The following is a 12,124-nucleotide window of genomic DNA, read 5'->3' on the forward strand; positions in this document are numbered from 1 at the left end:
ATTGTCATCTATCTGATGGAAGATCAATAGAAGATAAAGTCAACAGTAATTTAAAAAATACTATTTTTGGCGAACTGATTTTTGAGTGCAAACTTAACCAATGAGTTTGACGCACCTACTCTACCAACTCTTGTCTTGGTATGAGAACATGTTCAATATGTCAGACTAAGTAAGTTCAAAAGTATTATTCTAATTGTATCATACTTCTTTTATTGTTCTATCTACGTACAGAAGGATGAGTTTTGTTAATAAACGTTTACGTCAATATCAAAAGGCTGAAATGAAGAGTACAAACATGCACTGATCATCAAATCAGATGAAGACGTGCATTAAAGTTGGATAACTATAAAAGGCAACCCTTGTCAAATGTTGCAACACACCCATGTTAATAGAAATTACTGACTGATAGTTTGTTCGGCAAAATGACGTCAACATCTAAAAATTATCTCAGTTCTTTTACTCTTTCAGTCTCTAACAAATCGGTAATATTTGTTCAATAAACTTACATAATTAAAAACTGAAAATTTGTTACATTTGTCTCCAATCCCCCTTACAAACACTTATTAGGACCAACGGAAAAAAAATGTCCAATCGTCCTAATAGATTGTTTTATATAACTTGAGGTTATAAGATTAAACAGTAAAACGTCATATTTAAATGTGTTGTAATAAATTTATAAGACATTTTTGAACGTTGTAACAAGTGCTTTAAAACATTTTTATAAATAAAAAAGTGTTGTATTGACAATTTGACACTATTTAAAAAAAACGTCTTATAAAAGCATGTGTCATGTAAAAAGATGTGTTCATAGAACATTTTTTGAAAAACGTTATATAAAATAGATAATACAACGCTTTATGTTAAAAATGTCCTAAAACACTTGTTAAGACATCAAAACACGTCCTATAAACTTATTACAACACTTTTAGATAAAATGCTTTATTATTTGACCCTATGAACTTAAGTTATATAAAGCTCTCTATTAAGACACTTAGAAATTGTTTACATCCTATACCCACAAATTTAACACAATTTTATTGTAGTGATGCTATCCGCCTACCAATCTCAAATATTATCCTCAAACGTAATTATAAATAGAACAAATCGCATGAAAAAATAACGTACTTTAACTCGATTCTTATTATGGGCAACGTACTTTCAAAACTTTCATTTTTGTACCTAAAATGCGAAGTTTTAAACATTTAAGTACCCGAGTAACCAGTTGAAGCATTAACCGGTTACCACGCTGATGTGGCGAGTGATGTGGTATCCGATCAATGCTTCGCCAAATAATACTAAGTTGGATAACATATCACTCGCCACATCAGTATGGTAACCAATTAATGCTTCAACCGGTTACCCAAGTACTTAAATGGTTACAACTTTACATCTTAGGTATCAAAATAGAAGTTTTGAAAATATATTACCTAAAATAAAAATCAAATTAAAATAGATTATTTTTTCATACAATTTATCCTTATAAATATCACTCTAATATTAGCCTCTTAAACTTTTCTTTGACCCCTTTAAAGTGTTGGATTAAGAGGCAAATGATTGGCATGTAGTAACGCATGGGGGTCTAACCACGGCTAGGCTAGGCTAGGCTAGGGTTGGTTGGTTTGTAGGCTAGGCTAGGCTAGGGTAGGGTAGGGTGGCTCCTATGAGCAGGGTACAACCCAATCAGCATAGAGTACTATACACCACAACAACAGCAGTATATGTAGTAGGAGTACCTCTATTATGTGTTTCTGTTTCACCTCTCAAGCTTACAAAATAATTAATTTCCAACACTGTCCTGTCTTTAACTTCTTTAGTGTCCAAACTTACAATTCATTTAAACTCACCAATAATCACAATATTCCATTAAATGTTGTTGAAATTTCCTTTTATGCCCCTCACAATCTGCATTCACATTTTCAACAGGTTTTTTAAAATTTCTCTAAAACAGAGAATCAGTAATTAAAAATTTCAAAGACCCAACAGATTCATTTGGAGAATCCAACGTTGATTATAATATTAAAGTTATTGGTGACCTCATTTGGTGATCATTTTTGGGGTGTTCTCATGTTTCAAGAAAAAACTGTTCTATCTCCTACTTTCTACTTTTTGAAGAAGTTGTTGGAGCAAAATATTGACTCAAAATTCTTATTTTCTCTATTTTGAAGAAGTTGTTGGAGATGCTCTTAATCTTTCAATAAAAGCACATGTAATTACGGAACACTATCAACACAAGGGACGTGTGAGCGACATATGTCGAGCATATCACATGTAATTTTAGTGTAAAATCACATGTGATTAAAATATTTTATTGTTTTCTTATTTAATCACTGTTCTCATTTCAATCCGACCCCATATTTGTTATGATTATACCAAGTGAATACTTTTTGTTCATATTACTTGATTTAAAACACTAGTTGAGTATGAGAAAAAAATAACAATCATGTTTGTTGAGAGTTCCACCAATACTGTTGCAAGACTGGACTTGACGGCTCACGAGCACTATATAGACTAAGGTTGTCCATCACTCCCTCGCTAAGACCCTTTCTATTATTGATAAGTGCAAAATATATACATTTTTTATGTCTAAATTACCTTGCAATTAATGATAAGTAGATGCCTAAAATGTCCATTTTAATGTAAGTTGATACCTAATGTTATAAGGCCATTAAAGTTGAGAAATATATTGATTGTGTTTGTTTTTCTTTGGCCCATAACAACAGCCCAAGTCTAAGCCCATGTAAAAAGAAAAAAAAGAAAAAAAAAGAAGAAACAGCAGCAGCCCAAGGCTGCTGCCCAAGTCGTGTAGAACAGAGCGAGAGAGAGAACAGCGATAGCAAGAGATCGTGGGCAGCAGCAGATCGTGGATAATGGGCGAGGCAGAGTCTGTCGAGAAGAGGGCTGTCGGTATAGAGGTTGTCGGGAGGGGCTGTCGAGGCAGTCGGTTAAGAATCGAGAGAAAGGAGCTGTCTATAAGAGGGCAGCAGAACCGAGAGAGGGACAGGCGATAGAGGCGATAGAGGCGAGAGAGGCGAGAGAGGCGAGAGAGGCGATAGAGGCGAGAGAGGCGAGAAAGGTGTCGATTGCTGTCGATTTCTGGCTAATCGATAGAGACGAGCAATCGATTGAAGGAAGCAACAGCCAATTGGAAGCAGCAAGCTGTCGGAAACGAGAGGCAGCAGACTTGGTCGATCAAAAATGGCGAGAACACAAGGGCCGAATTCCAGATTCAAGGAGCTTTTCTTTGAAGATAATTTCTAAGGTTCTTCGTTATTTTCCCTCGATTCCACTAGGTACATGATTCCATATGTTTTAGACATGAGTAGCTAATCTTTTAATTTCTAGTAATGGGTTTATAATCGACTTGAAATTTGGATGAGTTGAGACTCAATTTTGTTTCAGAATCGATTGAATGCATTTGTGCAATCTTTGAATTTCAGTCCTATGCATTTTAAGTTAGAATTTGTGAGTTGGATCCCTTGCTTTTTCTGATTTGAACTCGTTATGCTAGAGGAATTTTTGAATACGTAATTATTCTTAGGTTTCTTGGAGTAGCAAGCGATACCCAATTGATGCATGTGTGTTAGTTGCAAGTGTCGTAAGGTTGTACAATCTAACCCAAATAATCGGCGTCCGATTGTTGGTTAGGTTTGGTATTTGTTGGTCTTAATGCATTTAGCAATTGAACTCTAAGTCCTTGACTAGACTAGATTAGCTAATTAGAGATTAGTTGTTAAAGCATTTTACATTAATCGTGCTGTTGTAACAAATGAGGTATTGACGCGTGTTTAATGTTCATGCCAAACTGAATTCTTTCGAGAAAGTATTTATTTAAACGAGTCAATGATACGTAATCCAAATGAATAGTTGATTGATGCTCATTACTAGTCTCGTTCTTATTATYGTTTAAGTTCTCGATTTACTTTGCATATTTAGGCTTTTTATCAATCTTCCAAACCCCCCCCCTTTTTATATATTGTTTTATTGTTAACGAATTTGCACGCATTTACGTCTTGGACTTACGGTTAGCACCGAGTCCCTGAGGAGACGACCCTACTTATCGCTATCACAAGTGTGTTTTAGAGATAATAGGCGTATTTTCATAAATTTTATTATTTGCCGGACCCGACACCCGTCAAWTATYTKKCKMSKMTGSYKGGGMCWMSMYAWRGTKTAMYKGTTKWTRYSWMRATMRYWKCGTSSRGSWKYWMMATTGSYAAKKRAKMMSKRMRYYKWKRRRASCGYWWRSMAGYWAMSAWMRCRASMWMAKMWWMRRRARRRRSWRRGSRMRYMWAMWKMWWYMMYKKTTYWMAAKAWWYSRAWWGWTWTTKARKKRWMRWMMKRWWMTRWWKAYYRAAMKKRRRRCKWWKMARRRMWMMMWYMKWCTAWKMAARMRAWSCCSRWMWWCMMRASTKWWKWKGMMAKKKSRRWTMMYSWMYKWASKTTARRRRARTKRKSKKCRMMYARYGTMGSYGARMWRMYKYTWKRYMWSGCTTWTSMKYCGGAWRAKGTWMKTKMWRAAMWTWAAWYWRRWKWAWYAMAYTTAMWAMMWMRWKTTMAWRKWWWAKYTAATSAAKWYYSRTWYAARYRWATRRCMRWSYWYCWCWTKRWKTKMTKSKKSAWRWWWMMAMWRRRWWMRWMKKWRRMGAWWMWMMWKCWSWWKKYWTTTMYWTWMTYYSKWKTTGWYKYAGMKWRRRMSWSRMWTWTCKWYTWWMYGSYKKGWYMSWTMWMMMMTTKKKYRYWMMTRKMRWKWSSAWWYYWCRARWWGKWCTKTSSSGYWTSYAAARMCSCYSRGMTTWKRWRWGWSATWWKWRSKWYYRWRMASWWKKRSMYKKWAWSTKWAKRSKRKKWTYGKSWKYKYYYMAAKYKYSWTWSTKTWWSTWKTYSTYWKYWTKKTATTWSWKATSAWKTRYYWRTTYAWWATTWWTRWSAASRTYKRYYYCCSWYSSARAKWWRSAYSWYSGAYRMTSCRARYSRRRRRSCTWYWKKGWWMWMKSYKCYRRCTMWMRYMASMACCTYKMKWSATMYYMTSSMRSMAAACYCCAWKMMAWWYRSMRWMCSRTTCACACAAAAAAGCCCAGACCTCAAAATCGAACACAAATCTAGATCCAAACCTCAAAATCAAAGCTAGATCCAAACCCAAAATCAAAATTAAATTCTGACCCAAATCAAAACCTCATTTATCGAGGGTATTTGCTTCTAAAAATTTTGTTTATTATTTAACAAGGGCGAAGATGAAAAGAAAAACAAAGAAATGGGGCTAAGATGAGGTCGGTGTTGTATATATAGTCCTCATAGTGAGACTCCGTCCCACATAGAAAGGATAGTGAAATTATGTTTCACATGTGAGATACATATAAGTTCTTAAGGCATATCACTTGCCCCACATAGGAACTGTGATAAAGTCTTGGTTTATAAGTTCTAATTGTCTTCTTGAGTTGTTTAAGAGATTATATGAGCTACGAAAGATTTGGCTTTGACGTGTGGATTTTACACATATGTTATACAGCCAAAAGAGAGCACTGGCACTGGTATCCAAATGAGTTAGGGACACGAACCTGTATGACATGTGCACTCCTTTCGTCATTTGATATCACAAATAACAATTCTCTAAATACCTCCATATATGTTTCTACATATTGTTCATTGATGAATATATTCATTTGATTACTGAATCTTGGGGTCAAAATCTGGAAAAAGAACGACTAAAATTTAACTTTTATTGAACACAAAGTTTACTCCAAATTAATTCCAAACGAGGAATCAATGAGTCACTTACAAGATAAGACCAAATTAAAAGTCAAGAAACTTCCAATGCCAAACCTCAAACAAGCTCGAGGTTAAGAACGAGTGTTACTAAAACCCATTAACTGTAACTATCTCCAAAGTACGGAAGACGTCTTCTAATAGCTAATTCCTTCACGTGCCTCTAACTAGCACTCAAATTCATCACAATGTCGCTAATACCATTTCCCAATGAGGACTTGATGCATATAACGTCAAATAAAAAGAGTTAGACTTAACATCTATGAGCTCAAACAATTTTCATCCCAAATAATATAAAATGATAAAACTGAAAAAATGTTATTTAAATCACAGTTTACCAAATGAAATGTATTTAACATAAAAAGAAACATCTTTCCCAAAACCCACCATTTTTATGATGAAAACTCTATTATATAAAACACCCTTTTGAAATGAAACGAAAATCCTACTCACTTAAAACGTGAATACTTCAAAATATTCAAATATCTAAACATGGATAAAACTTCATTATCCATAACATCAAAATAGGGATACAACTCAATTTCCAGAAATGACAACTCATGGAAAAAACTTTGTACCAAAAACAACACCTTTCGGTGATGGGGGAGACTCGTTCCATCGACCATTGTGAAACACAAAGTAAGTCATACATCAACGTTATCAAGTTGCACCTCGAGATTCAATTGACTTTAATGTCTAATATTTTGAGCTTCAACTCAAGGCTCATGTCCTTAGTGCCTACCCTTCTGGGTAGCACTTCAAGGCTCATGGTTCTTCGTGCCTACCCTTTCAAGTAGCACCTTAAGACTCAATAATCTTAGTGCCTACTCTATAAAGTTTTCTACTGTAAAAACTCACTCTATTTGCCCTTCAACTATTCACAACCCTTTCAACATTCGGTTAGTATCAACACGTGTACAAAACTCATATTTTACAACTTGAACATACTAAATAATTCCGTAGGTATTCACCTTCCATATACATAACGCCATATGTATAAAACACACGGCACCATGACTACCATACAGTTTAGTAAACATATACATAACGTCATATGTATAAAACGCACGACACCATGACTACCATACAATTTAGTAAACATATACATAACGCCATATGTATAAAACGCACGACACAAAGACTACCATACAATTTAGTAAACATATACATAACGTCATATGTATAAAACGCACGACTCCATGACACTTTAACACTTCACAGTGATCAACTTGTCGAGAAGTGTCAGTAACTTTATAAAACTTGAAATGAAATATTGAAACATTGTTGTTACATAAAGGGATCTATTATCTTTTGTTTTACAAACTCACCCTTTCAGTCTTACACCCAAGCTAAGAGATATATTTAGCAACTCATAACGGAACGGAAATTGCAAGAAATATAAATTACAGTAAATAAAGACATAAAACTAAATAACAAAAAGTAAATAGCGAAATTTAAATAGCAGAATGTAAAGACGGAAAACGTAATAAATAAAGGAAAGTAACAATGCATAAATAAAGATAATTAAAAGTAAACTTGGAAGAGAGAAGAGAATTCAACTAAAGATTACTTGCTTTAGTAAACAAAAACTTGTTTCTTAAAACACTAACTCAGCCCCTCTATTTATACTAAGATAGAGGTGAAGGTATAAAGTAATTAACCACTAAACTTGGAGCCAAAGTTTGCAAAAGTATAACTTAGTCAAAGGGTTAAAAACTTTATCGTACAATCATAGAAGATAATTTCCGGCCATTAAAATAAATCTAGAAAAACAAAAGAGTCTTCAAAAGTTAACCAAGTCTTGTCAACTAACCCCTAGCTACTTTATCTCCAAGGCTCCATGTAGCAATTTAGCAACATGAAGTACAAACTGGAATCTTGCCCAAAAAGTCCACATCAACCTACTATAGAGTGAAAAATAGGTAAATCATTTACTCTAACTCCATAAAGAAAGAAGTGAAAAGTAAGGAAATAAAATGACTCAATGTTGGGATATAAATGAAAAATAACCTATCTAAAGCAGAAGAAAAGAGTGTTTAAGCACTAAATAATTAGTGCGTATCGGAGTGCCAGGAAAAACTGGTTTTGAAGCCTTTATCATGTGACTGAAGATGGAAATTAATATACGAGCCTTTGCATCATGATGTATGCCTTGTTTCAAACAAGATCACACTAAGCAAATTTCTCAATTTCCAGGTTTAGCAATTTAGCAACATGAAATACAAACTAGAATCCTGCCCAAAAAGTCCACATCAGCCTACTTTAAAGTGAAAAATAGGTAAATCATTTACTCTAACTCCATAAAGAAAGAAGTAAAAATTAAGGAAATAAAATGACTCAATGTTGGGATATAAATGGAAAATAACTTATCTAAAGCAGAAGAAAGAGTGTTTAAGCACTAAATAATTAGTGCGTATCAGAGTGCCAAAAACTGGTTTTGAAGCCTTTATCATGTGACTGAAGATGGAAATTAATATACGAGCCTTTGCATCATGATGCATGCCTTGTTTCAAACAAGATCACACTAACCAAATTCCTCAATATCCAGTTTTAACTCAACTACGCATACAATCTTTCTCCCACATTGACAACTTTATGAAACCCCGCCCGTCCTTGACAATTGACATAATATAGTTTTCACTTTTTAGTTTCATGGAACTGGTTGGAAATGGATGTTGACTACTTGTTTAGGTGGAAACGGGGTATCTTGCATTCAGAATAAGACATGCCTTGGTTTATATCCTGGTATAGATATGCGTTTCAGATGGAGGGCAGACTATGTTCTTTCGGAATCAAAATTGTCAAATGTGGTGGTGGTTTTTGAATTCAAAATTTTGGATCAAAGTTGAAATATATAGTCCTTGTAAGGTGGAGAGTGACAGTAAGTCAATAAGTAATATGTGCATTTTTTGGTATTAACAAGGTGTGGGGACTCGTGAAGCATTATTTAATATGAACTCTGGTCGATTAGATGCATCATTTGATGGAATTAAACCCATACTTGTTCCAATTAGTCCTCAAATGATCAGGTATCAAGTACATCTCTTTTTTAAGTTTTTTGGGTTATTCAAGTAGCAGTTATATGCATGAATTTGAGTTTGTTCATACCAAGTATCATCCTGTTTGTTTGTCTGTAGCTCATCAAGAAATCACCACCAAGTTGAATGGGTTTGTTGGTGTTTAAGGTACATTTTTTTTTACCTTAAAGAGCATGTTTCTTTTAATTCTTGTTTTGCTTCTAGGAAAAGTTTAAGGTACAGTTTCTATCGATTCTGAAACATTTTAGGTTATACTCATTACACATTTGATACTTTCTTGATATGTTTTTAATGGCTTTCTATAGATTCGTAGACATCATTAGCTTCAGCTATGATGGTTGGATATCCACCACAACAACCACCACAACAAGACGAGGATGGGGGATGAGGACACTGACTCGTACGACGATTAGATATTTATGTATTAATATGTTTGAGACATCAATATTTATTCTATGTCATTAATTTCTTATTACGGTTTAAAAAGTTATTGTATTACGGTTTTCAAAATTATTTTCTAGCTATCTGAATATCAAATTATTTGATTAAAATATATTTTATAACCAAATTAAAATAGTTAAAAAAAGAAATTAATTTTTACCATGTCATCGCAGTAAGTAAAAAATTAAAATTTTGATTTTTACCTACTTTACCGACTTGTCACTGTAGATAAAACATTTATTTTTAATTTACCTCCTATAGTAACGAGATGTCGTCCCAGCATAAAAAAATCTGAATTTTTTGTTTTTAGTTTTTAGCGATTACGATGACCGGTGTGCACTAACACCATTCATTATGGAGACATAATACTCACTCTGTGACCATACAATCTCCTACTATCAAAAAACAAATGATAAAGTTACAATGAAAAATCTAAGGATAAAATAATCGATAAATAAAGTCGGAGTTAAAGGAACTTTAACAGGGGTTTGGAGAGTTATATGTACGTATATAAAGAAGATGACTAACACTGAAAAGTAGTTCCATTTCCATGTGCTGAAACTGAAAAGTAATCTCCATTTAAGTTGTACAAGAGAAGCTAAGAAAGTAGTAAGAAGATCTTAAGTAACCATGATCTCCCTTACAAATTACAAGCTTGCCAACTTAGACCAGTTAATTGGTCTTGCGTAATTTGGCCCACCAAACTGAAACTTGTTGATTATAATCGAGGCAGCGTATTGTGTTGGGTGAGCGATATCCCAGAAAAGATACTCCTTTCGGTTCTTACACAATTTAGCCAGTGGATTACAATTGCTCATTGCATTAAACCTCCCCAATCCGCAACAGGCATCTATCGTGTTTGTAAGATCTGAATAAAGAAACAAGAAAAGAACAGTCATTTATGTTAGCAAGTCGTACGTAGACCAGTAGGTATTGTATGAATAAAAATCTCATGTCTCCAAACTCCTTGTCACCTCCTTTTCCTTTCCCACCAATCACATGTTGACCCGTCGACATTTTTATTGGTTATATACTCATTTAATTCATCATTTTATTCTCTTAAATGAAGTGCTGATTTGACGACATGTGATTGGTAGACTGGGAGTTCAGGGACAAGGTATTTTTTATTCATACTTTACAATGTGATTGATTATTGACACTTACTATAATTCTTTGGGTGCTCCATTAATTCCTTAAGTACGTCGTATGAATTTGCGAACGAATATACCATTCCCTTGAAATTGATCATCATATCACACAAAAGCTTTTCGAGTTTATCATTGAATTGTATTGCCATATCGTTTGCTTTTTTTGAACACTCCCCGGTCAGTACGGTTACTCTCACGAGTGGAACGCATCCGACATACGGTATGCCGAAGATCCCGAATTTCCTTACTCCAAGATTATACAAAACCTAAACATAATTATCGTGTCGTTTTAGCTTAATTAGTCCCTACATACAAATTTATAACATATCTTATGAGGTCAATTCTTTAATGGATCTCTTTGGACCCCCACATGCATAGGTTGTATGCCACATCTTAAAATATGATATGATTAATTAGGTGGCCTTTGATATCAGAACTTATACATGAAAACTTATATGACATGATACAATTAATATGCTATAATTGTAAGTAACCGAGTAGCCTTGTTATTATGATACTGTATGCATATTCGATACTCAGTGTTTGAAAATCGAGATGGCATGGTTACACTGATGATTAAGTTTTCTTTAAAGCATGATTTGTTTCAAATGGGAGAGTTGACTTCATAAGTGGACTCGTGAGATATGATATAAGAAGAGAATGAAGGAAATTAACCCTTAGGGTGCTATTGTAACTGTCGATGAGTTCGTCAATGTATGCATTTACTTCCATTTTTTGTCCAGTCATGACAAAAAAGTTTATGTCGTTGTTACCCAAACATAAAAAGAATGTTGATTTTTCAAACAACAGTTGTGTCTTCCAAGCACCAATTGTCGCAGTAAGGTTCCCATATACGAACATCAACTCCATTAGCTGTTGGGTTATTGACACAGATTGCTGAGCCAAAATACATACATACGTTGTTAGCATAGAAGAAAGTTCAAAAGAAAACCATAAATATTTTGAGAACTGAGGAACCACACATTTCATGTATTATTCATAATGAATAACAATGGATATTATTCATCATGAATAATTCCTATCACGACATTCTTTATGAATATTACATGATAGGTATTTGAACCTGCCCTTATTAGCATATACAACAAAACTTAATTGTCGTACATAAATATTATATGCATATAAAAAAAAGAACTTGAGATCTTACATCGATTGCAGAGGTTTTGTCGATAATCCCTGAGCCTGATGAAGCGAAGTTTATTCCTCTTGCAGGGTTTTCCTTATCCGCTTCCATTGAAGCGAAGTTGAAGTCTTTGGTTGGAGTCTCCCAAGGTCTCATAGGATCAAAGTCTATCGCTTTCACAAGATTCGCGCTGAAGGTATTTCCCGTGTCATAAAGTGATTGAAATGGTGGTGGGCTTGTCACGGACTCTCCAAGTGCTACTTTAGCTAAAACATGGTTCATCGATACACAAAATTTGGGTGGTTCACATAGCCGACAATGGTTATATTTTGACAAAAGAAGTTAGTTGTTGGCTAATAGAAATACCTACTTTAATAGATATATATATATATATATATATATATATATATATATATATTCTTTTAAATGAAGTTTTTGCAGTTTTTAGCCTGTTTCTTTCTTTCAACAGATGGGTTTTAAACTTCCTCTAGAATAATGTAAGTATGAGAAAGAAAATAAAATATCTAAATATAAAAAGGAGAGAACTTTAGAAAAATCTAACGAATTTTCTCATTTTTAAGGATTAAGCC

At 33.7% G+C, this 12,124-nt stretch overlaps 1 protein-coding gene across 1 annotated transcript; it reads right to left on the reverse strand.

The window, feature by feature from the left end:
* Window positions 1-9,889: 9,889 nt before the first annotated feature.
* Window positions 9,890-11,816, reverse strand: LOC112523928 (GDSL esterase/lipase At1g74460-like). The gene is made up of 4 exons (XM_025133600.1): window positions 11,559-11,816; window positions 11,066-11,287; window positions 10,407-10,656; window positions 9,890-10,110 (listed from the first exon to the last, which is right to left on the reverse strand). Exons 1-4 carry the CDS (start codon window positions 11,814-11,816, stop codon window positions 9,890-9,892), a joined length of 951 nt encoding a protein of 316 aa, XP_024989368.1.
* Window positions 11,817-12,124: the final 308 nt, after the last annotated feature.

This window comes from Cynara cardunculus (assembly GCF_001531365.2).
Source record: "Cynara cardunculus var. scolymus isolate 2C chromosome LG 12, CcrdV1, whole genome shotgun sequence".
NCBI classification, from domain to species: Eukaryota; Viridiplantae; Streptophyta; class Magnoliopsida; order Asterales; family Asteraceae; genus Cynara; species Cynara cardunculus.

What these genes read in the sequence shown, in the direction of transcription:
- LOC112523928 (XM_025133600.1), bottom strand. Translation starts at nt 11,816, where the DNA reads ATGAACCATGTTTTAGCTAAAGTAGCACTTGGAGAGTCCGTGACAAGC. An exon ending in ACAAAACCTCTGCAATCGAT is followed by an intron (nt 11,288 to 11,558) that starts GTAAGATCTCAA and finishes ATTTTGGCTCAG; the next exon opens with CAATCTGTGTCAATAACCCA. An exon ending in GGAGCACCCAAAGAATTATA is followed by an intron (nt 10,111 to 10,406) that starts GTAAGTGTCAAT and finishes TTCTTTATTCAG; the next exon opens with ATCTTACAAACACGATAGAT.